Source organism: Podarcis tiliguerta (assembly GCF_965153285.1).
Source record: "Podarcis tiliguerta genome assembly, chromosome: 11".
NCBI classification, from domain to species: domain Eukaryota; kingdom Metazoa; phylum Chordata; class Lepidosauria; order Squamata; family Lacertidae; genus Podarcis; species Podarcis tiliguerta.
Window position 1 is genome coordinate 34,918,833 of NC_139544.1, and position 25,452 is coordinate 34,944,284.

The 25,452-nt window shown below is 41.3% G+C and overlaps 1 protein-coding gene across 3 annotated transcripts; it reads left to right on the plus strand.

Annotated features, from left to right (window-relative positions):
* The first annotated feature begins 177 nt into the window (after positions 1–177).
* HMGCR (3-hydroxy-3-methylglutaryl-CoA reductase) lies at positions 178–23,243 on the plus strand. Of its 3 annotated transcripts, none has more exons than XM_083404601.1 (20): positions 178–516; positions 4,405–4,592; positions 5,321–5,432; positions 6,849–6,936; positions 7,601–7,685; positions 8,223–8,328; positions 11,007–11,113; positions 12,638–12,754; positions 13,535–13,686; positions 14,268–14,512; positions 14,606–14,778; positions 16,601–16,795; positions 17,399–17,557; positions 17,694–17,851; positions 17,982–18,087; positions 19,000–19,170; positions 19,559–19,699; positions 19,789–19,947; positions 21,142–21,296; positions 21,384–23,243. In XM_083404601.1, the coding sequence occupies exons 1-20, from the start codon at positions 351–353 to the stop codon at positions 21,436–21,438; spliced, it is 2,838 nt and encodes a 945-aa protein (XP_083260727.1). In that variant the 5' UTR covers positions 178–350; the 3' UTR covers positions 21,439–23,243. The 3 variants fall into 3 exon arrangements, with proteins under 3 accessions (XP_083260727.1, XP_083260729.1, XP_083260728.1); XM_083404603.1 differs by having other exon boundaries at positions 414–689; XM_083404602.1 differs by lacking the exon at positions 178–516 and adding an exon at positions 1,966–1,987.
* Positions 23,244–25,452: the final 2,209 nt, after the last annotated feature.

Here is a 25,452-nt window from a genome sequence, read left to right on the forward strand (position 1 = left end):
CAGCGCCACCAATGGGATAAGCGCTCAGAGTAGCAGCGAAGGCGGGGCAGAAATATGTGCAGAGCCCTGCGAGCTTTCTTCTCTCCCGCTGACCAGCGCAAAGCCAATTGGCTCGCGGAAGCCCAAATGCGAAAGAAGGCCAGTGGCCGCGAGCCACTCAGGAGGCGGCGAGGAGATTTGGGCGGCGCCTCATTGGCCGCTGTCCCCGTGGCGAGATGGCGCGTGGCCCCCTCCTGATCTGTCGGGCGCTGCGCCGCTTCCCTTTCGCCGGTTGCCAAGGCGACGGAGCGGGGTGACGTGCATCTGGGCTGGGCGTGGCGAGCGCTCGCTATTGGCTACGCGATCGGGCGATGGCCGCCGGCCGGGGTGTCGCGCGCCTGGTGTCCTTGCGTAGCAGGGAGAGCGGGCGCTTCAGTCTGCGGCAAAGGAGCAAGGGAGAGGAAGAGGTGCTGACTAGGCCGACGACGGAGAGAGGAGGCTGCCGGTCTTGCCAACCCCAGTCGTTGCCTGAAGGAGGTACTTGGCCTCTACGCAGGGGAGCGCCGCCGCGCCGCGGGCAGAATTCTAGACAGGCGCGCCGCGGGCAGCCTCTCCTTCCGCGCGGAGGGGACCTTGTCCGCCTCCTTTCCTCCTTCATGAGGGGACGCCGAGGCCTCCGAAACCGGCTGAGCTGCCCGCCGTCTCTCGGGGTACCGTCGGCCGAACGATGGCAGGGCGCGCGCTGGGGGTGGGGAAGGGAAAGCCGAGGGTGTTGGCGCCGCCGACGGTTGCCCACCGGTCCAAGGCTGGGATTTGGCGGTTTCCTCAAGGGGCTCCCTGGGCGGGGGAACGGGGACCAAAAGGACACGACACGACTAACCGACCCCACCCCGACCTGGGACTCCGCGCAGGTGCTCGCCGGTGTTTCCGCCGGCCTCCCTGCCCCGTCCTTCGGTTCCTTGTGGGCAGCCGTCAGCATCTCTTGACGGTGGCCCTGGGAAGGAGGCTGGTTCCTCGGCTACGGCAAGTAGCATCGCGGAGCGGCATTCGGTCCAGCGTTACGCATTCAGGCTCCCCCAAGAGATACGAGGAGCATCCTGGAACTGTGATCTTTGCTCAGGAGGATGGGGTAGAGCGTAGCTGTTTGGGGGGGGGGGCGCGGTAGAAATCAGCTGCAGAGTTAATATGAAGACCCCCATTAGCAACTATGGTTCAGATCGATGCTGATCGCTTCCCCACCCTCTCTATATTCAGCTTGCATTTTTGCGTAAGGAAGGATGCTTTTGGGGTGTGGTTGGTGGCAGCATATTTGCAGAGCAGTCATGCTCATGGTTATCCGATTATCGCTTTTAAAAATTTAGTTATTTTTCACAGATTATTATTGCATCACATTTAAAATGACCAGGTTCTTTCTATCAAGGACTGGCTTGGTTGAATTTCCTTGATAATGAATACTATGTACAGTGGTACCTCGGGTTACATACGCTTCAGGTTACAGATGCTTCAGGTTACAGACTCTGCTTACCCAGAAATGTTACCTCGGGTTAAGAACTTTGCTTCAGGATGAGAACAGAAATCGTGCTCCGGCGGCACAGCAGCAGCAGGAGGAGGCCCCATTAGCTAAAGTGGTGCTTCAGGTTAAGAACAGTTTCAGGTTAAGAACGGACCTCCGGAACGAATTAAGTACTTAACCCGAGGTACCACTGTGGTTGGTTGGATTTCCTTGATAATTAAATAATTCACTACTTCCTAGCAGGTTTCTGAGCACTGTATTGCTTTAATTTAGGAGCAAGTGGTGATAATTCCTATGCAATCATAATTTTGGCCAACTTCATAAGTGACTATTATTTTGGAATTTCCATTTTTCCATAATTATACTGAGTTTCTTGTGCTTAAGGAAAGTAGGAGATGGGAATGGCTGCCAGGAGATACAAAAATGTACCGGTATCTATGAATTTCTATACAAACTGCTTGTCAGAATAAGTTGGTTTAAGTGACTTACTGAAAGGTAAAAGTGCTCAATAAATGGTATTCAAGGGACGTTACTTTGTAAAGTGTAATATCTGCATGTGGATTTATAAAGCTAAGTGAAATCTAAAACGCTTAGTCATATTCAGGGTATTATACAAATTAAATGAATAAACCAGTCACGTTCCTGGTTTCTTAAAGTTAAAGCCTTCTAGAAGGCTTGAAGCTTTTGTCCCACAACATATCACATTCTTTATTTGGAGACTTTGTATTTATTGAAGAGAGGATATAGTTATCTTTGTGATTATGAAGTGCAATCTTTGCAAAATTATGTTCAGTAGCAGAACCTCTCATAAAGGGTCCAACGATAATTGCTTAAGGGAGATGAAGATCATGTTTAATAGTCTGAGTGGGAGACTGTGTGCACTAAAATAAAACCTTTCTGACTCATCAACTGACCACTATTTCAAATGTTACTTCAAACTACAGTTATACCTCATGTTGTGTCAGCTTCAGGTTGCGTTTTTTAGGGTTGTGGACTGCCGAAACCCAGAAGTACGGGAATTGGTTACTTCCGGGTTTCAGCAGTCGCACATGCGCAGAAGCGCTAAATCATGTTTGGATCACGTTCGCAACCCAAGCATCCACTGTAATCATATCTTAGAGTGTGACTTGTTAGCATTCATACTTCACAGGAGATTTTAGGCAGTTATAATGAAAATGTCCAATTTTGTACCACCTTTCTGAAAGATTAATGAAGATGTTATGTGATTGGTGATTCATATTTTTGAGAAAAGTTTATAGCGGCTAGTCTGGTTGATGGAAAATAAACCCAGATTGCTTCTAAATTATTTGTTGTGGCATTACGGTAATAGAGCAGAACTCCCACTTTGTCTTGAAATATTTTGTGTATGTTGGCTTAAAATAGATTTCAAAGTAAACTTAATAAGGACTGAAACAAAGTAATGAAAAAGTTCTGTTTCATATTTAAGTGCACTTGATATGTACTGCAACCTATTTACATGTAGCATTATCTGTAGCGAATCTGTAGATCTGTTAACAGTATATTTGACAGAGCCAACACACTAATATTTACAGAAATTAGGTTTGTTTTTATGAGGGAAAAGATCATATTTAAGATTCAGTGGGAACTTGTATTTTAATTTTGCCTATAAAGCCTAACGTTGAAATAGACACAGCATTGTGTTTTATATAAGTTAACCTGTAAACTTTATGAAAATAGTTTTAAAACCCAGCATCATTTGAAAACTCTGCATAATAATTCATCCTTGTAAATGAATTTGTTGGCCCATCCACCCACACATCTCTGTCAGTCATATGTGGCTTAAAGAAAATAACAACTGCTTTATATTGACCTCCTGAAGAGTTTAATTTGCTTCAGGTAGCCAGTTGAATGACTGGTTCATATTTTTATTTCTTTATGAGGATGCAGTGAAAGTAGATTAGCAGCTGGATGCTGTTGACTGCATATTACTTGAGTATGATCAATACATAATGGAGTTCCTTACTATATGATTAAGTGGCAGTCTAACTTTTGTATAGAATGGTGCTTACATCTGATAACAACTTCAAGTAGTCATGGTATGCACTCAGTCCTGCTTTAAGAGTATGCCCTGCCCAACTCTCCAGAGAGTTTTTGCCGTGCTCCTTAACTGGAGCCCTGGATGCTGTTAGGTGCTGTATGTCTTTACTTATCTTTTACTGGTTGTGTGCTGTAATTGCAGCCATCTCTAATAGGGAAAATGGACATAGAGTCTAGGAAGGCAGTATAAAGTAAATGCATACAAGCGATTATCAGAAAACTAGTGTAGTCAGTTAGTGTGGCCTGCTCAGTAGTTTATCCTCTAGGTGGCATTAAAATTTGGGGTGTAAAAGGAGAAACAGTACGTACTAGCCATGCAGCTGTGTACAACTAAGATTTCACAGAGGTATTTCAACTGAATTAATAGTGCAATACCCTGCTGTGCTTTGTGAAAGCATTGTGTCTTGTTCCTTATAAGAGAACAAAAGAGTGTGTTGGCACCACTTTGAAGGGTACATTTAGCAAGACTGTGTGCTGGCCTCCCACATATATTACAGGTGAACTAGCAAACCAGGCTGAAACCCTAGACTCTTTCCCTCATTTGATGAAGAGACTATGTAAGGCTGAGGAGTTTTGCCCACTATTGCATCAATTGCACTTGCTGGGTGGAGGAAGAGCCTCCGTGTGACCTAGCAGGATGCTGCTTAAAGCTTCTTGAAGGGAAAGTGTTCTCAAGTCTTTTAGAAGGCAGACGTTTCTGTAGTTATTTTTCATGGAGCTATTTTTCATGGATTAATGCTTTAAATATGATGGGTATGATGGCTGAGCCATTGCGGAATTCCTTAAAATTTTGACTTTTACCTGAGCAAAAAATTTACTATACGGTATTTTTATTTCCTTGCATTTTGTCTTAGATTTGGAAAAAGAACTTTTGAAAATGCTGTCCAGACTCTTTCGAATGCACGGCCTTTTTGTGGCCTCACACCCATGGGAGGTCATAGTGGGAACTGTAACTCTTACCATCTGTATGATGTCCATGAAGATGTTCACTGGTAACGACAAGATCTGTGGCTGGAATTATGAATGCCCCAAATTTGAAGAAGTAAGAAGTTAAATTTATTCTTTTAAATACTACTTGTCCGTATAATCATCTTATTTGAAATTCATAATTAAATGTTGCTTCACTGAAGCTATCCATTGACTAATTTACATAGATTGCATTCTCTTCTGTTTCAGAGGTCTAAATATATCAGTAGATTGCAGTATAGGGAGCAGGTGGCGCTGTGATCCAAACCTCTGAGCCTCTAGGGCTTGCTGATCAGGTGGTCAGTGGTTTGAATCCATGCGACGGGGTGAGCTCCCATTGCTCTGTCCCAGTACCTGCAAACCTAGCAGTTTGAAAGCATACCAGTGTGAGTAGATACATAGGTACCACAGCGGCAGGAAGGTAAACAGCATTTCCGTTCGCTACCGCACTTGTCTTGGTGTCCCGTTATACCAGAAGCGATTTAGTCATGCTGGCCACATGATACAGAAATCTGTCTGTGGATAAATGCTGGCTCTCTTGGCCTGAAGCGAGATGAACACCGCACCGCATAGTCGCCTTTGACTGGATTTAACTGCCCAGGGGTACTTTACCTTTTTTACCTTTAGACTGCAGTTTTTAATGTAGTAAGTTGTAAGTTGTAGCGATTAGTGAAATGCAGTATACTAACTTCTCAGATAAACCTAAAATACTGATATGAGTTCTCTGAAACTGCTCCAGAAATGCAGTTTACTTACAATTTTTTAATATTAAAAATGCATTTAGATTATATTTCTTTCTTTCAGGATGTTTTGAGCAGTGATATCATAATCCTGACAATCACACGCTGTATAGCAATCCTTTATATATACTTCCAGTTTCAGAATCTGAGGCAGCTTGGTTCAAAATATATTTTAGGTAAGATACATTGATTTATATAATTATTAATGTATGTCAGTAAAAACAAACAAACAAGCACCCAAGTAAATGAAGGATAATAACTTACTCCCAAACATATGTGCCCTGATTTGTCAATTGTGAACAACGCATAAAAACAAGTTTGTGTATGGGGATTTCCCAAATTGGTGCCAACATAAGTAAAATTTGGGCCATGAACACACAGTGGAACAAGAAAATTGCCAGTACTAGAAGGACTTCTTTCTTGTTTATGACCTGGGGCAGGTCCTGTCTGGGGCTCAGCACCAATCTAACGGAGAAACGTGTAGCATATTTCTCAACTGGGTTGAATTCATATTTGCTTTTAGCCAACTTTCACTCATGCAGGAGGAAGGGGGTTATGGGAGGCAATTTTTGCAGATTGTTCCTTCCCTTTGCAGCTCCTTGAAAATATGTCATAGGGTTGGAGGACTCTTCAAAACAGCATGAGAGGCAGTGCAGAGGTTATTGGTGAAAACTGCTTGAGCCCCATTCTCCAGCAGGGGGCCTCCATAGGCTCTTTGTGTCTTCTGTAAATTGAAGAAACCCTGTTCCCAGATGGGAATCTGGATCCATTCAGTTATATTTTACAGCAGCTATTCAAGATAATAAATGTTGAAATAACTGAGGAGAACCTGAGGACTTCCATTCCTGCCAACTGGAAAAATCATGCAAGTGCAATTTAGCATTGATGAGAGCTGTGGAAATGTTCCACTGATTAACTGTACTTCCCAGAATACTACTGATCTAGCCAACAGGACCCATTTGCAATGGAAAGGGAACCCACCGTCTACTTGTAAATGAGAAAATGTAAGGGAGAGATGGCAGAGGACCACTGGTGGTTTGGCAGTTCTAGCTGAACAAGGATAAAAATGCATCTTAATGTCCCAGCGTTTTAGTCAGCAGGATAGTATCCTTGTAACAGATTTGACCCCCAACAGGTCAGGAACTCAATCTTATAATCTAAAGAGACTGGCCTAAATTTCCAAGAGCACAATGCATATGGGCAGTTCCTACTGGCCACAAGGCAAATTCAGTGCTATGTCCTGCTTCACAGCTCTGTCATTGACTAGACAGTTTGTCCCAAATATCTTTTATTTGAAATTAAGGAAACAGAGATAAAGCATTCTATACTCTGGATTCTTCCTTAGAATTACTAATATAAGACCAGAATGCCAGAAGCACATGGATAAATAGAACATTATCTATTTGCCCATATCTGTCCTAAATGTAACACAAAGCAAAATGGTGTAGCAGTTTCACAACAGAATCCATTGTATCTATGCTTTCTGCAAAGGGAAGGATTTGGATTAGGTTTAAAATATTATTTTGCAAGGAAGTGTGTTTGTATTTGTTTAATGCCTTTTTACATAGACCTTTCCTTTCTCATTTTGGTAGGTATTGCTGGGCTCTTCACAATCTTCTCGAGTTTTGTCTTCAGTACAGTAGTGATTCATTTCCTTGATAAAGAATTGACGGGCCTGAAGTACGTATTACTCATTGCTATGTTTTTTTGAAAATATACCATCATCTATTCAGGAGCTGTTTTTTTGACAGTTGACCACCCTAGTCTTGAAATTAAGAATTGGAGAGGTGAAACAAAATAGGAGGGCACTCCAGAAGTCTTCAGGGTAGCCTCATCTCATTCACAGGAAGAAATTGTACATGCATCTTTTTATGCTGCTTCTGGCATGGCCATCCTTTCATGTGAAATTATACAACAGAGGTCTTCGGGATTTAATTCCCCTTCTGTGTGTTTTCCTTTCAAATGTTGAATGCTAGGCCCAAAAAATCTGATTGGCAGGCTTCCACAGAGATTTCCTCTTATTTCACTTTCAATGCTGAAAGAGAGCTTTTCTCCCTTTTCAGTATTCTTGCTGTTTCTCTGTGATCTCCAGGCAGCCTTAGCTATGCCTACATTATCCATTCTTCATCTATCCAATATAGACAAGTGGAAGATCAAGTATGTTGAGTGTATCCAAACAGATACATGCCACATAAAACTGTTTAATGGGTATTTGAAGTTTAAGGAATAAATCATAACTAATTCTGGTATAGGTTTTGGGCTTGTGTAATTGGGCTTGTTTCTTAAGATGTGGGTTTTTTTGCTTCTGTTTTGCATGTCGATAATAATTTTTGTATCTTTTCAGTGAAGCTCTGCCATTCTTCTTGCTTCTGGTTGACCTCTCCAGGGCCAGCGCATTAGCCAAATTCGCGCTCAGTTCCAACTCGCAGGTCAGCCAACTTATCCATTTGATAAAGAATATTTTGAAATAGGGTTTACAAACAATGATATTCTAAGAGCAAAGTCTTAGCGACAATTTGGAAGCAAATCTTCGCACCTCTGCTTAAACATGAGCTTGTATAAATTTACATTAGGTATTTTGTTTATATGATATTTAATCTCTATCGTAAAAGTATGCTGTTGTAGCAACTGTCTGAAAGGGAGAAGGCATGGGTTTTCCCTTAGGTCTAATCCTTTTCTTGCAAATTCAGTTTTGAGGGAACTTGGGATACAAAACAATCTTTCTATTTTGCTTGCTTCTTAATTACTATCCACCAATCCAGTTAACAAACACAATTTTTTCAACCTGTAGTCCAGCAACATCTTGAGGTCCACAGGTTCCCCAGATCAGATTTACAATTCCCATATTCCCTTATGATTGGTCATGTGTACTGGGGCTGATGGGAGTTTGAGTCCAACATTTGTAGTACCACAGTTTACCCAGCACTGTTGTACATTAGCTAACTTAATTTTTTCTATTTGTATAGGATGAAGTAAGAGAAAATATTTCACGTGGCATGGCTATCCTGGGCCCTACATTTACACTTGACGCTCTTGTTGAATGTCTTGTCATTGGCGTTGGTACCATGTCTGGTAAGCTGAGGAATTTTGAGGAGCACAACCAAAAGCTTAACAAGTTTCAGGAACAAACAAATTATCATCTCATAGGCAGCTGTGTGTCTTACTACTTCTTGTGCTAATTGTGTTGATTGAACTGGAGTCTTTATTATGATTATTATTGTTTTGTGGCTTTGGAAGGTTCCTGCTTTGAGAACACAAAGGAATTCATAATTTTAGTTCTGTTTTATACTAGAGGGTAGGGGGAATGAGATATGCAACTTTCTTTTGTTCTCCTGTCATATATCTGTTATGAATGGCAAGTGAAATTGTGTGCAGAACATAAGCACTCTCTTCCCTTAACGTGGAGGTACCAGGCCTGAATTAAACAGCTGGTCACAGCTGCAATGAAGCTGTTTAACAGCTGTTAAACAGCTGTAACGAAGTCTATTATCATCTTAAGGAAAATATTTGGCACACGTTCTTTGTAACCATTGCACGTGCCAAGGTATTGCATATGAATTTTGCATAGTTAATAATTAGATATTGCATAATTGAATATTTTCTATTCCGCCAAGGCAATCCATGCAATTTACATCTCCCACAATGGTCTATTGAGGCTTGTTCTTAATTTATTTTTGCTTGTTTTTAGTTTTTTATGACATTGTTTGGCTTTGTTTTTATGTTGTAAACCACTGTGATATATTTATGATACAGCAGTTCATAAATATTTTTACATTTAAAAAAAGTTTTTAAATGTCATCCCATATCCATAACTACAGTCAATCCTCGTTTTATGAGGATTGATTGGGGTTTTTGTTCTGAACTCCCGTGCGTAAGCCGACCCTACCCCTTTCGGGGTCTATTTCTGGGTTTGGTACTGTGCACATGTGTGAGATTGCGTGTCATTCAGACACACCTAAACCAGGAGTTGCCTCTATGTGGTCATTATACCATAGTGTACAAAGAGAGTCTTGAAGAAGTCAGAATTAATTGGTAGATGCACTAGTTACTAATTGATCTTCTTTTTACATAGTAATTGTAGGCTAATTATTCTTGGTTTGTTTGTTTGTTTTGTTCCCCATAAGATGGGATTTGTTAGTTTATGCTGCCCATGTTTCTATACATGTTAACTGCCAAGCTCATGCTCATAAATTTGTAATATGTTTGGGTGAATGAAGAGCCTGCTTGCATGAGCAGAAAGGCACTTCTGCTTAGAGAAGATGTGTGATTTTCAGCTTGGCTCTCCCCTCCCATGCCGTATAGCACCCTATCACCCTTTGGCAAAGCTGGGAGCTACTGTATGGATGGGGGGGGGGGGAGACCACCTTTCATGAACAGAACTTAATGCAGATTTAACCTATTGTTTGAAACGCCTTTAAGGCTGACCAACAGCTTTCTAGGGTACAGCTTGTAATTCCTCAGTCTTCCTAACCTAAATATGAACAGAAAATGCCAATTTGCAATAGATATTCAACAGTGTGGTATAGCAGCAAAAGGAAGCTTATGCAGTTCTAGGCTGCATCAACAGAAGCATAGTATCCAGGTCAAGGGAAGTAATAGTACCACTTTATTGAGGGCACAAGGAGAAGGGGACGACAGAGGACGAGATGGTTGGACAGTGTTCTCAAAGCCACAAACATGAGTCTGACCAAACTGCGGGAGGCAGTGGAAGATAGGAGTGCCTGGCGTGCTCTGGTCCATGGGGTCACAAAGAGTCGGACACAACTAAACAACAACATTGTGCCTTGGTCAGAATCAAACTAGAGTACTGTGTCCAGTTTTGGGCACCACTGTTCAAGAACAAAATTGAAAAGCTGGAATTTGTGCAGAAGGTGACAAAGATTGATAAAAAAAGATTGAAACCAGGCTTTATGAGGAACAGTTCAGGGAGTTGGGTATGCTTAGCATGGAGAATAGAAGATGGAGTGTTAATATGGCAGCCATCTTCAAATATCTGAAGGCCTGTCACATGGAAGATGGAGCAAGCTTGTTTTCTCCTGCTCCAGAGGGTAGGACCTGAACTAGTGGATTGAAATGACAAGAAAGCAGATTCCAACTAAACGTTAGGTAGAACTTTCTGCTGCTAAGAACTATTTCAAAATGGAACAGACTGCCTTGGAAGGTGGGGAGCTCTCCTTCATTGGAGGTTTTTAAGCAGAGGTTGGATGGCCATCTTTCAGGCATTCTTTAGCCTTGATTCCTTCATTGCGGGGGGGGGGGGTTGAACTAGGTGAGCCCCTCCCGCTAGTCCAGGCATGGCCAAACTTGGCCCTCCAGCTGTTTTGGGACTACAGTTCCCATCATTCCTGACCGCTGGTCCTGTTAGCTAGGGATGATGGGAGTTGTAGTTCCAAAACAGCTGGAGGGCCAAGTCTGGCCCTGCCTTGGCTATTCCCTTGCAACTGTACAATTCTGCAAAGGCAAATATGGTGTCTATAAACATACAACTAAATGTGGTTTGGGATTATTCTAGCTTCACATTTACTTATGCCAGCAGACTTTTAGAAATTGCTCGTCATGAGTAGCAAGCTGTGTGTTATTTCCAGTAGGAAGAGGGATTCCAAGGAAGTTCTTCTCACTTCTGTCCATTTTGTATTGAGTGCATGTGCCACAGTGTCTAGAGGTGTGCTTGTATGCCTTTTAAAATCCATATGAAAACACAGTGGTGGGGAAACAGGGATTCTAATGCTTGGTATTTGTCTCTCTAACAGGAGTAAGACAGCTTGAAATCATGTGCTGTTTTGGCTGTATGTCTGTCCTGGCCAACTATTTTGTCTTCATGACATTCTTTCCTGCATGTGTGTCACTGGTATTGGAGGTAAGAGTATGTCAAAATCATCACTGATAGAACCACCAGCAATAACTATCTACTTTCTAGGACTGATGTCTTATTGTTCAAGTGTAATTGGGAGCCAGAAAATGAAATACTTTATAATTAAACGGGCTTAAACTGTTGGAGAAAATAAGCCTATGGGGATCTGGGAAAAACATTTTCTTTAAATTTGGCATTGAGAGAACTGTTAAAATTTTGACAGGATGGTATATGTCTCCAGTTTTGATCAGTAAGAATTAATGTTTTCTGGAAATGCCCTAATTCCACCCACCCCTCAATAACTCTCCATGTACTATATGATGTTTTAGCATAAAAGTTTCTAGGATTTAGGTCAGGACTGTGGAACTATTGTCCCTCCAGTTGATGGGAATTGTACTTCAGCAACATCTGTTAGGTGAAATGCTCCCCATAACTGATCGAGGTTATTCAATTCCATTATTGTGCTATATAATATTATATATATATATATATGTAGGTAATGCCTCATACTGTTCTCTTTATTGTTTAGGCGGGGGTTGAGTAAGTTTTTAAAAAATTAAAATTATATTGAAAATGGTTTTTGTTCCAAGAACATTTATTAAAAACAAGGGGAAATCATTTGTATATGTGCCAGTCAAAGGATTTCCCCTAGCAATTGAAATTTATGGAAATTGCACAAGAGCATTTCGTAGCTGTTGCTCCTGATTATTTTAAAGAGCCTTGTGCAAGAAAACTTAACAGAGGAAACAGTCTAATATGGGCTAATAAAATGCTGTAATTTATTTTGAAGACTCTGTGATCTGCAAAGAGTTAAGGTTATAACCACAGGCATTAATAAACTCCTAGCTTTGATATAATTATGATTCATACTGCAGTTGTCAGACTGTATGTTTGCAGCATAGTTAGAATGCAACAACTGTAACATTTTCTTACCCTGTTACAGATTTGTTTTTTTGAAAAACAATATGTAAACTCTGTTTTGTCTTCCTTATTTCATATGTTATAAATAGTTAGAGGATAAATGCTTCTTTATTTTGGTCTCACCTCCATAAGCATATCTAATCTTCACTAGCAGAGGAAGGGGGAGTGGAGGGGGCGGGGCGCCACAGGCAGCACTGGGGTTGCAGGGTGCCCTCCAGCATGGGACGCGGAGCAGGACGCTTGTGGTGCGTGGCCTGCAGGGCACCCCAGCCGCCGCCTCCCTCCTGGCTGCCCTCCAGCTGAGGGGAAGGCGGTGGGTGGACTCTGTGCAGGCTCCGATCAGCGCGCCCTGCCCCTCCTGCGCAGCACGTCCTTTCTGCCCCGGCACTCGAGTGGCTAGCTACATCGCTGCTAATCTTTATAATATTTAGGAGAGCTAAAAGCCAGTTACACAAGCATCTTTACCATTGTTTCTATTTTGAAAGGTTAATCTTACGTTCCACACAGAAATATACACAGTTGTATACCTTGTCATATGGTCCTGTGCAAAAGACTTCTGGAAACTTGTTTTTCAAATCTATGTTCTATATATACTATTGATTTCTGCAGCTTTCGCGAGAAAGCCGTGAAGGACGTCCCATATGGCAGCTTAGTCACTTTGCTCGTGTTCTTGAAGAAGAAGAAAACAAACCTAATCCTGTTACGCAGAGAGTCAAAATGATTATGGTAGGTTGTTGCTTTTAATGGACTCTTATTTTGAGCACTCTGAGTCAGTAAAACAGATTTGGTTTGATTTATTAATTTAAAAAGTGTTTACCACTTAATATAATAAATAAATTAAGTGGATTACAATAAAAATTCAATAAAGTTGAATTTATCCAAACTGGATAAAGACAAAATTAAAGAGTGCAGGAAAACTTGAGTATAAAATGTTAAGAGGTATTTAAAGTGCATTGAGTTCCCCAAAATGTAACAGATTCAGTTGCCATGTAATTTGGCTATTAGCAGCCTGAGTATGACATGCAAGTTGAAAAGAAAAAAGAAACATGACCATTTGGGCTCAAAGCCTGGTAGGAGACCAAACTCCAGTCATTTCCATTCCTCCTCCCTAGACTTGGAATGTGTTACCAGAATTAAGACTGTGTGTTGCATTAATTAGGAGGGCACTAGCCATGCTGACTACAGCTTTTTAAAATGAACGTTATTTCTATTGACTTCATTTTTTTAATCTTACAAATTTTCAACTTCAGCAGAGAAATAATAATAAGTAACAGGACACAAATGCCTTGCAGTAAGCTACACCTTTCAGTAGACTTACTGAAATCAGTGGACTTAGGTTCCTGAGGATGACTAACATTGGATATCACCCTCCCCAAATACACTATAAAGGAGGACCATGCATGAATATAGTGGTATCTACCATTTTCTCATCTTTGTGTTTAATGTTGGCTTTGGTGCAAAGCCCTTGGTGAGCTAATCAATAACAACTGACTTCTTAACTTTAAGTCTCTAGGTTTGGTTCTTGTTCATGCTCACAGTCGTTGGATAGCAGAGCCATCTGCTCAGAACAGCACAGCAGAAATTTCTATGGGACTGGATGAAAGTGCACCAAAGAGAATTGAACCGAATGTTTCTCTATGGCAATTCTATCTTTCCCGGTATGTTTTCGCATAATGTTGCTAATCAGCATTCCATTGCACTTGCCATAAATGTTAGATTCTGTCTAGTAGCTAGGTGTTTGTTTGTTTGTTTGTTTGTTGCTTTTCCAAGTAATATAGACCAGTGCATTTTAATTATTTAAATGGTGGAATTCTCCTATCACAGAGCTTGAATTTCTGTGCAGGTCTTTTTTTAATCATGTAAGAGTCATTGGAGGATGGCACACACGTTGAGTTTAAAGGATTTGGACAGTTACATTTTTTCCTGGATCTAGTCCCAATGTGAATAATTCTGAGTGTTGAAATTATTTATATGCTAGCTATGCTATTCAAATAAGTGTCACACTTTACCTATGGCTGATATATATGCTACTATTGCAGCATGATAGCTACTTGAGTGGTAGTTTCCCATGCTGCTGACAATTGCTCTCAGGGTTCACGTGATTTGATATGCTTGCTTCCCATGACACTACTGCATGCCTACAGGAAAGGATAGACAGTAACCTTGACTTAAAGCATTGTCATGCATGCCTTCTTAACAGTGAAGTAGGTAATGTAGTCAACTTCTCTAATCTTTCTAGGATGGCCAGTATGGACATTGAGCAAGTTATTACACTTGGGTTAGCTTTCCTCCTTGCTGTCAAATACATCTTCTTTGAGCAAACAGAGATGGAATCTACACTGTCATTGAAGAACCCTATAACATCCCCACTAGTGATCCAGAAGAAAAATCCTGAACACTGCTGCATAAAGCAATCTGTGCCTTTAAAATCTAATCCTAGTCCCAGAAAAGTAGAAAATCTTCCACTTGCCAAAGACAGAAAAGGTAACCTTTTAGTATTATCTTTTTTAGCAATGCAAACAAGTTGTTGATGAAACTGCCCACTCTTCAAATTTCCAATTTTGGTGTTCTCTGCAGATGAAGTTAAAATGCCTGTCGTACAAGAATCTCCATCGAAGGCCACATTTGTGGTTGGCAATTGTACTTCTTCAGAAACTTCCCCAGTTAGTGACAGCAAATATCCTGGAATTGAATTGCCTAAAGAGATACGCTCTATTGAAGAATGTCTGAGTATATTTAAGAATGACAAGGTATGAAAGGAGAACTATGGAATCATCTAGTACTTTAAAGCTGTTCAGGATCTTTATGCAAAAACTATTAATTGGGTTATTCACAACATCTATTGAGTGGAGTGCACTGTGTTTATACGTGTCAACTTTGTGAACATGACATGCAGAGTAAATTTGGAAACATTCTGCTTTTTCTTTTTACTCATGCTGATTTATAGTCATTGAAATTCTCAAGAATGGGTAAAAAATTGGATTGGCTTCAGAATGGATCCAGTCTTACTCTATCACGAAGGGAAGGGTGGCGCTCTAGCAGAAAATGCCTGCTGAAGGTGAATTTTGCAGATTTCCTCTTCCCCACTGCCACTTCCCATGCTGTTGCGTGGGGCTCTTCTGACCCCCCCCAAAAACAGCTTTTAGGGGGACATAGTGGGAATTGGGGGAAACTGCCCCCTTTTTGGTATATTTTGGTAACTTGTGCCCAAAATTACACCAGTGGTGGGAAACCTGATGCCTGGGTGCAGAATGTGGCTTTCCTGGTCTCTCCTTCCAGCCCTCAGGGCTCTCCATTCACTCTGCTCTGTGCCTTCCTCAAGCCCTTTTGCCTGGCTGGAATGTGGCACTGCATTATGATCATGCCTGTTGCTTGCCTCGGTGGAGTATGGAGAGATGTGTTTGTGGGTGTGTGTAAAAACATCTTGACTAATTTGCATGGCTCGAATGTAGCCCAGTGTCCAAAGCTCAGAGTCACACCTGTGCTCCATTCATTTTAGCCAATGGCCCCACCTACCACTGGCATGTGCCTCCCCCCCCCCATTGCCTCAGGGAGAAGGTAACCTTTGAGCTGAAAAAGGGTTGCCTTAACATTTTTCAAAGGCTGGGTATGAGCAATACAAATTGTCTGCTCCCCAGAATAATATTTTTCCAAATTTATTTTACACTTGAGCTGTTACACTTCAAATGTCCATCTCTTCCCCTGTGACCTACCCCACCAAATCAATGGCAATCTTTTAAAATTGTGGTTAAGAGCCTCTAAGCTTACACTCGGTGCCTTCTCGGTAGTGGCATCTGCCCTGTGGAACACCCTCCCACCAGATGTCAAAGAGAAAAACGACTACCAGACTTTTAGAAGACATCTGAAGGCAGCCCTGTTTAGGGAAGCTTTTAATGTTTAATAGATTATTGTATTTTAATATTCTGTTGAAAGCCACCCAGAGTGGCTGGGGAAACCCAGCCAGATGGGCGGGGTATGAATAATAAATTATTATTATTATTACTGGCTGTATAAAAGTGTTCATATTGAACCTTGGAAAGTGTAAGTTTCCATTGTGGTTCCACTGTTAAGATCATTAGATTGACTGTAGCTGAGTGTGTTGCAGATAAAACCATTCTATATGTTCCTCCTTGTTGTTTGAAATCTGGAAGAGAGGCTTTGCTCTGGTTTCTATCTTATGTCAGAAGTTAAATCCCTCCTTAAAAGGTCAAGAAGTAAGAGTCTATATTGCCACCCACACCTTGGAATTTATGGCATGCTGACAAGTTAAAGTTCTTGTTTTCCCAGTCTTTACTAGCAGCTAAAATTCTGGCTGTTACATGGCTTGATACGTATAGACTTACAGACTCAAATGTTTTGTGGAAGAAACATTGCCTTTGCCTGGTCCCAAAAGACCAACAAAGATGAAGTCAAGAGCAAATTTTCCTGGAGGAGTGAATCTCTTTTGTTGGACTTTCAACTAATTCTCTGCTTAATTGTAGTTCTGTATGTAATGCTTTGTTGCCTCAAGCAAAGAGGCAACCTGTAAATACTTTTTAAAAATAAAGTTACCAAATTATTTCTTTTCTCTAGATGGGTGCAAAGTTCCTTTCTGATGCTGAGGTCATTAGTTTAGTCAATGCAAAATATATTCCTGCCTATAAGCTGGAAACTTTGATGGAAACTCAGGAACGCGGTGTGTCGATTCGCAGACAAATGTTATCCCAGAAGCTTCCTGAACCTTCCTCCCTACAGCGTCTTCCTTATAAAAACTACGATTATTCTTTGGTGAGCACAAGTGGGCGAATGTAACTGTGTATAAACATTTTTTTCTTTTAACAGAGGAATTCAGTGTTCCAAACTTCTTGATTTGGAGTCTGGCATAATGAGTTTCGTCAGTAATAGCTATGAGTTCTCAGCCTGTGGTAAATGAGAAAGGAGAGCATCGGGTATAGCTAGTGGTGGACGTTTTGTAAAGTCAGTGATGGTGGCATCTCCTTGGGTTTTTTGTTGCTTCTGTAACCTTCCCAGTTTACAGAGGGACAGTCTTTTTCAGGATTACACAAGTGCCTCATCCCTGTTTGTAACAGGTTGTGATCATAGACATTGTTAATTTTCTTGTGTCATAGAACAAGAGAACAACTTGTTCTGCCCGCACCTTGTTACCAAGATGATAGAGGAAAGTATGCAGAGTGTGGGTGTTGGAAAACTGCCTAAGTTACTTGACAGTCACATTGAATGAGAGTGGAAGGAAATTGTTTTACTCTTTGTAACAAGTTACTTTAAATATCAAACATTTGAGTTTTAAAAATATTTTTTATAACTATGAAATTTGTAATTTTTGAAAAATGTGGTGATGGTTACATCTTAATTGTTGGCTTTTTTGTTAAGGTGCTGGGTGCCTGTTGCGAAAATGTGATTGGATACATGCCAATCCCTGTGGGAGTGGCAGGCCCCCTTCTTCTGGATAAGAAAGAGTTTCAAGTTCCAATGGCAACAACAGAAGGCTGTCTGGTGGCAAGCACAAATAGAGGGTGCAGAGCAATATGTGTAAGTATTAATTTTACACAAGCTGTGTTGGCCGGGCACTATTTAAACAGCTACTATGAAACAATAGTTACTTGTTTGTTGAACCTGCACATTAACCAGCCACTCACCCTACCATTTGGCGGTTTTTTGCTTTCAGCTTGGTGGAGGTGCCAGTAGCCGCATTCTGGCAGATGGAATGACACGAGGGCCTGTTGTAAGGCTGCCTACTGCCTGCCAGGCTGCCGAAGTGAAGGCTTGGCTGGAAACCCCAGAAGGATTCAAGATAATTAAAGATGCGTTTGATAGCACAAGCAGGTTAGCATTTTCTATAGCTAGCAAGAGGGAGGCAGGAGGGAACCTTAATGTTGTTGTTGACAGTTGAAAGTCATGCACCCAAAATATATTATGAGATGGGGTGTAATCTAATAAACTTTCTTCTTTATAGATTTGCCCGTCTGCAAAGGCTTCAAATTGGTTTGGCTGGCCGCAACCTTTATATTCGCTTCTCGTCTAGAACTGGTGATGCAATGGGAATGAACATGATTTCAAAAGTAAGCTCTAGAATTTGTTCTGTGCATTTAAACAATTATTTCAAAATTCACTAATTATTCAAGCCTTTTCTAGGATACTGTGAGGGATAATAGAAAATCAATACTGTATAAAGAGTCAGGATTCTTATCCCTTATGCGTGTGCATACACATCTTTCTTGTGTGTGAAAGTGTTACACTAATAGAAAATGGTATTGTAGTCCAATTAAATGAAATATTTCTAATCGGGGAATCTCCCTCAGGACATAAAGGATTATCTGGAACAAATTGCTTTGTATTATCTTCAGTTCCTAGTTGATAAAAGGAAGAGGGGTCACAGTTCTCTTGCAGGGCAAATGAAATGTGTGGTCTTTGAACACTTGTTCTATATAGTTCAAAATGAACTGTTCTTGAAATGTGTAGTGGTATGATATCCAGAGTGCAATCAGTATAGATATTGTTTCATTATGGTGGCTGATTTTCCATTGCTCACTTTGCTCTGCCTCCTCCTCTTCTGTTCTTTCAAACACTCACAATTGCTATCAGGATGGAAGGGGGATGGGTGCAGAGAGAAAAGCACAGTCAGAAAGGAGCTAGGCCTAAGGAGGTGTCTGATGTTCCCTACAGAGGCTATTTAGGTCCACAGCTGGCCATGGAAGCAAGCTTTTAACCTGATAGGTTCCCAGGCATTGCCCTGATGCCCATGGGGACAGTATTGGTGACTCTGGAATGATGTGCCTTGCACATGGCCTCTCGAGTTCAGTTCAAATGTTACTTAAATGGTTATTAAAAAATCTGTGTATATTTTCCCAGTTCCACTGTCAAGTTTCAGCAGCAATTCTTTTGAGACGAGATCAATGAGAATTACAGTGCTTCATGGCTGGTGTTCAGTAAATACATTTTCTCTCTCTTTCCCTTTCCCTTTTTCCAAACAGGGCACTGAGAAAGCGCTTGGAAGGCTACAAGAAGAGTTTCCTGATCTCCACATTGTAGCTGTTAGTGGGAATTACTGTACAGATAAAAAACCAGCTGCAATAAACTGGATAGAGGGGAGAGGGAAGTCTGTGGTCTGTGAGGCAATCATTCCTGCAAAGGTTGTAAAAGAGGTGAGTACATGCTGTGTGAGCCAACACTCTTGGATTCAACATGTTTGTTAAATGGCTTGTGTTGAATTCATTTTCAGATTATCACTACTTTCAATCTTCTGTCCTGTTCAGAGTAGCTTGCCAGACTGGCTGGCTATAGGTCTGCATCATGTGACGAAGAAGGGTGGGGTAGAATTTTTAAAGATTAGTAATAATGTAGTAGGCACATTAGATCTCCCTTGGAATTCTTAGCACCCTGTGATGATGATATTTCAGGTGGGGTGGAGAATTTAGGGTTTGTTTTCCCCCACAGCAATTGCATCTATGTAATGAGTTTTATCCCTGAGTAGCCGAGAATTACTGCTTCAGCTTCTGAGAAGTATAACAGTATTTTGTGGGCTTGTTCTAGGTACTGAAATCTACCACGGAAGCCATGATTGAAGTCAATATAAACAAGAATTTGGTTGGTTCCGCAATGGCTGGCAGCATCGGTGGCTATAATGCTCACGCAGCAAACATTGTCACTGCAATATATATTGCATGTGGGCAGGTATGTTAGCCCTTGACTTATTGTATGCGAGAGATTATGTAGCTGAAACACGCCTATGCTAAAACTGAAATTTTCTGTACTGACTGTAGGATGCAGCACAGAATATTAGCAGCTCGAACTGCATCACACTGATGGAATCAACTGGCCCTACCAATGAAGATCTATATATCACTTGCACAATGCCCTCAATCGAAATTGGAACCGTGGGTGGAGGAACCAATCTTTTACCACAGCAGGCTTGTTTGCAGGTATGAAGCAGCAAAAGACAGAAAGCTGCTAACCCAGAACCATACTCAGATCTGTATCGTAACTGCATAGCCCTATTTAGGGAAGTTTTTAATGTTTGATATTTTATCGTGTTTTTAATATTCTGTTGGGAACTGCCCAGAGTGGTTGGGGAAACCCAGCCAGATGGATGGTATGTAAAAATTAATAATAATAATAATAATAATAATAATAATAATAATAATAATAATTAATAATAATTAATAATAAATAATTATATAAGAAACAACAACAAATTGCAGGGTGAAGAATCTTTTTTGCCGCATTGGCATTGGGCGGGCACTCAGGACCTTCATGTCAGTATCAAGAATACAAACACCCATTCACACCACACCTCTTGTCTCCAATCTCACACTTTCCTGGTGCTCAGCTGGCCAGAGTGGCAAGAAAAATCAAGGTCCTTGTGCTGCTATTAAAGAGAACTATCTTAGCTGCATTGGAGGATGAATAATTTTCCTGCCAGCCAACTAATAGCTTCCCCCAATGCTCAGCTAAGTGCAGCTCTCCAGGGTTCATTGGGCTGCACAAAGAGCAGCTGATAGCCACATGTGGACTGCAGGTTGCCCACCTCTGTTCAGAGGCCATAGTTAAATTTGTTCATGTTTTGCCATTTGGAACCCATGTACTGTGCCTGCAAACCCACATTTATCCCACCATTTCCTGATTATTACTCTTCTTTTCATGGCTAGGATAAACTTCTCATGTGTACCAATGGAAAAAACATGTATGCCTGTCACTCAGGTGCCTGAATTTAAAGCAGAGCATGTGTGAGAAGAACACTTGTAATCACAGAGCCCATGACCTATGGGAGTGATGAAATGTTTCACTAGTTTGTGAAATGTAACATGAAGCATGCATAGTTTTTCTTCCTTCCCTCTCTCCCACCAAATCTTTTTTTTAAAATAATCAGTTTAGGTTCTACAGGTCAGACACTGATACATCAAGCTCTTTTCAGTCCACTGTAACAATATTGGCTCTCCAAGATCCCATGCAGATGAACCTGGGACTTGCTGAGTGCAAAGCCTGTATTCTACCACTGAGTTGTCAGCTCTGCATTATGCTTTCTGTGTTTTTGAGAGAACCTTAGGTTGTTCATGCCTTGAATATAACCTGTTTCTGCCTGGCTTCTAAAGTAGAGTGTCTCCTCTTGCTTACAGGTCCTGGGGGTTCAGGGAGCAAGTACAGAGAGCCCTGGAGATAATGCCCGTCAGCTTGCCAGAATTGTGTGTGGCACAGTAATGGCAGGAGAACTCTCTCTAATGGCTGCTTTAGCTGCCGGGCATTTGGTCAAAAGCCACATGATCCACAACAGGTGAGAAAGAAATTGTTCCCCACCAAGTAACAAAATACAATGTGGAAATCAGGACATACCTGAATTTGTTTCTATTGTTTTTAATAGGTCAAAAATTAACCTGCAAGATCTCCAAGGAACTTGTACCAAGAAAGCTGTTTGAGTATTGGCAAACTTGGAGCAAAGCATTGCTGTGGCTGTTTGACCAGTGAAAAGAAATAACACATTATCTGTGAATTTTGGAAGGAAGATAAGTCTTCAGTGCAGTGAATTCTTGGAAATACACTTGAAAGAGGATCAGTGGACATATAGGCAGCCCACAGCTTCCTGAATCCTTAGCCCTTTGTCTGCCATAAAAGGATGCTTCTCTGTGGGAAATGCTCCAGATAGTTCTTACATGGGACTATGAATAAGCTAGAGTCATACACTTTATAGAGTGAGGCTCCTTGTAGTCTACTCAAGTTATTCAAAAGTGTCAGCCTTTGTCATTTTTGAGGTGAACATATTTTGACTAGTGTACTACTGAGAAATAAGTTGTAACTTTGTTTTAAACCAGTCTACTCGCTTAGTTGCTTTGAAATGTCCATTGTGATCACTGTTTTCAAGTTAACCTGGAGTGTCATGCAGCAAGAATTGGCCACCAGTAAAACTCCTTTGGGGCAAGAGAATAGCCAGCTCCACCAAATTTATCACTTTTCAGCAAATTGGGGGATGGAGAGGGGTTTTAGAACGGCTTGTTGGCGTTTTCATATGTTGTAACTGTTTTCAGGTCTCATCTAATTGCTTCTCACAAAATCCTTACTTTAGTTTTATTCAAAATTTTAAGCCTAGAATTTGGGTGTTGGGATAATTTCACTGAGTCACAATAGTTTTCAGAAGTCTCGATTTCAGAGTGCTTCGCATTCTGTTGTGTACAATACAGTTTTTTAACGTTCATGTGACATTTCTGTAATACAGACATGTGACGTTAACAGGCATGTTGTTCAGAGACTCTTACCTTGCACTGGGGTGAGAAACTTTGCAGAACAAGGCACTGGGAAGTTCTCCTGGGCTAGCCCAGTGGAAATGATGGGCAGCTGCTCTAGACACTGGTCCCTGTTAAGTTCAGTGGTGCTTTCCCCAGGAGAATGTCATAGTGAACAGCACCCCTGGTAAAGTTTAAAAGGAATGGTTTCAAGCAAGTCAAAAACATGTTTACACTATTTCTTAATTATCACTTTTGAATATGGTGTGCACTTCTGCAGGAATAGGTGTGTATCTCAAGATGAGAGAGCGGTTAAATTAATATTACTTGATTACTTATTTAATATTTCTTTTCCTGAAGAAATCGTAAGGATTGGTGTGTTTTTTAGCAAGTTCTAAATGTGTTTTTTTAGCAAGTTATGTTGCTTATCACTTCTTGAAGACTACTAACTACAGGATTTGAGAAGAGAGAAGAAAAGCAATTCCATCCAAGGTAGCTGCATACCAGGGAAGTGCACTCAATGCTACACAGGAAAACTTGTTGGAAGACTATAGACAGAAAGATGGCTCACTGTTCCAAGTTGGCTCAAAGGACAATTTGAGGGCTGAGGTCCTTAGTCTTCTCATTGGAACTCATTGTGAGTGTCCCTTTTTGTGTGGTACTCTTGTGTGTAGTACTTTGTTAATAGGTTATAGAGCTAATGCAAATCAACACCTATTGCTAGGTATGTGCTACGGCTACTTGTAAATAGCATCATGAATGTCCATATCCTTACAGTATTGTTGTCCAGAAGTTACTGTTTTTTCTTATTTATGCAGAGTTTGACCTTGCTTTGATTATTTAATATGACACTGAGCTAGCAATAAATGGTTTGTTCGGTGCTTATTTGGGTGAATGTAACTGATGTTCTGTCTTTTAAAAAACAAACCATTTTGTACTATTACAAAATTGTGTACATTTTGGTACAGATACTTTTTCAGTTTCAGTAAAACAATGCAAAAACACCTATGGGAAGTTGTGTTTCTAAAAACATCTAATTGCAGATGTCAGTAGCACAGTATGTTGACTCCAGTTTTTTGCACTACAAGGTTTTTAGAGAACCCTGTTTCCCAACATGATTTGGGGTGGCAGGAGAATATATATTTATTTTTGTATTATACCCCATCTGTTGAAGTTTTCAAGGTGCCTTACAGTATATTTTAAATAAAATGAAACAGACAGTATTAAGCAATTACTTGGGTGGGACAAAGGAGCATATAGTGCACTTATGTGTGCACGTACACACACACACTGTTTTCAGATGTTCCAGTAGCCATGGCAGCTGAATCTCCTGGCCTGGAATTTATGTGGAAGCAGCAAGCGTTGGAACCCCCATAGCCCACAGTTTCCTCTTTGAGCTCATAATAGCTTGTAGCTTCTGTCTAGTGCCAGAGGGCACCAGGCATTGGGGGAGCAGTGGTGTTAGAAGCCCTTCCCCCTGCCTCACTGCCAGGTCCTGAGGAACCGCTTCAGGCAAGGTATATAAATCTCTTGCTGCATTGCATGTAGTGCAATGTAAAGAACCTCAAGTGCCACCTGCAATTTTCAGAGGTCCTGACCTGAACACTGCAGCAGAAGCTACACACCCGGCCAACCCCTAGATATGCCTATGTTCCCATGCAGGCGGTGTCCGATTGATACACGCCAACGACACATGTGGTGTTTCTACCCCTAGAAGCAGGTGGGGCTGGAATGGGCTTACATGGGACTGCTGACGCACACAGTGACCTGGAACCCAAGCAAATGTGGAGTCGCTTGTACTTAGCTGACTAGTATGCTAAGCTTGAATTCCTGGAGAGGGAGTTTCTTGTCTCTGTTGCGGGAGATGTAAAAGAAGAGGAGGCCAGCTTAACATTGCAAATACAAGTCTGAACACACAAGCCACTAGAGGCATTTATGTTGAAAATTCAGAAAGGGAGATCAGTTGCCAATAAGTGTGTTATCTCACAGTCCTTTGGAGTTTCTCAGCTCTCTGGCAGCCCACAGCCATCTATATCCCAAGACCATTCAGGGCACAGCCAGTAGGAAGAAGTATAGAGGCTTCCTCCATCACTTCAGAAGGGAAGGCTATCAGGAGTCCAGCAGGAATCTACAAATGAGTGACTTTCTCATTTACACTAAACCAGCTTTTCTCAACCTTTTAAAAACCATGCCACCTTTAGCTAACCTTACACCCAGCACTTCAAGAATGGCATCTCTAAATATTTATGTTCTGTGACTTGATTATGAATACACTAATCATGCTTGGCTGAATAATAATAATCCATTTTTAATAATATTTTAATTTTAATATTTAATATTAATATTAAAATATTAATATTAAAATATTAATATTAAATATAAATATTATAAATATTTTTTTTAGTAATCCATAAATCATTTTTTAAAAAAATGCAAATGACATTTAAAATTTCAAAAAAATGGCTGATGTCAGGGGCTGAGCAGAAGAGGAGTGGTGGAGACCGCCTCCCCATCCTGACTTTTCCAGGGAGGAAGAAGAGGAAGACAATAGAGATTTACAACAGTGGTTTGCGGGAGGTCACAGCTCAGAGGCAGATGAGGGGAAATGGGAAATAATGAGAGAGAAGGAGCAGACAGAGCCTGGGCAGCAGCTGGCTGACAGGTCACTAGGAAGCATCCCAGACCCACAATCTCCCAGAACCCGGCAAGGCTTAAAAGTAGTACAGCAAAGAGATTGAGGGCACTTAGCAGCACCCAATATTATAATCTTGACGAATGAGGCAGTAGAAGAGAAGGTGGGGTGAGGATTCACTCAGGACAACGCTGTTGAAATAAAAAAGGACTGTAAGGAACTCTTCCTTGTCTTTAAAATTTCCTGGGCAACCAGCCGAGAGCCCCTGACAGATTGTTCCCATCAGGGGGACCAGTTGTGCTCTGGGCCCTTGTCCTTCATGGCTGAGGGAACAGCTGACTGGGCCAGTGAAGTAATGCCTTCTTGTGAGAGCGGGTGGTTCCTGCCTGCTTGAAGGAGGCTGCAGTAAAACCACTCCTCAAGAAACCCTCCCTGGATTCAGGAAATTAAGAAACTACTGGTCAATTGCCAAGTTCCCCTTCTTGGGCAAGGTTCTTGAGTCGGTAGTTGTGGATCAGATTCAGGTGCTCTTGGAGGAAACTGGTTTTTCAGATCCATTTCAGTGGGTGTTTACGGCTGGT

What these genes read in the sequence shown, in the direction of transcription:
- HMGCR (XM_083404601.1), top strand. Translation starts at nt 351, where the DNA reads ATGGCCGCCGGCCGGGGTGTCGCGCGCCTGGTGTCCTTGCGTAGCAGG. An exon ending in GTGTGTCACTGGTATTGGAG is followed by an intron (nt 11,114 to 12,637) that starts GTAAGAGTATGT and finishes TGATTTCTGCAG; the next exon opens with CTTTCGCGAGAAAGCCGTGA. An exon ending in GCGTTTGATAGCACAAGCAG is followed by an intron (nt 17,852 to 17,981) that starts GTTAGCATTTTC and finishes TCTTCTTTATAG; the next exon opens with ATTTGCCCGTCTGCAAAGGC.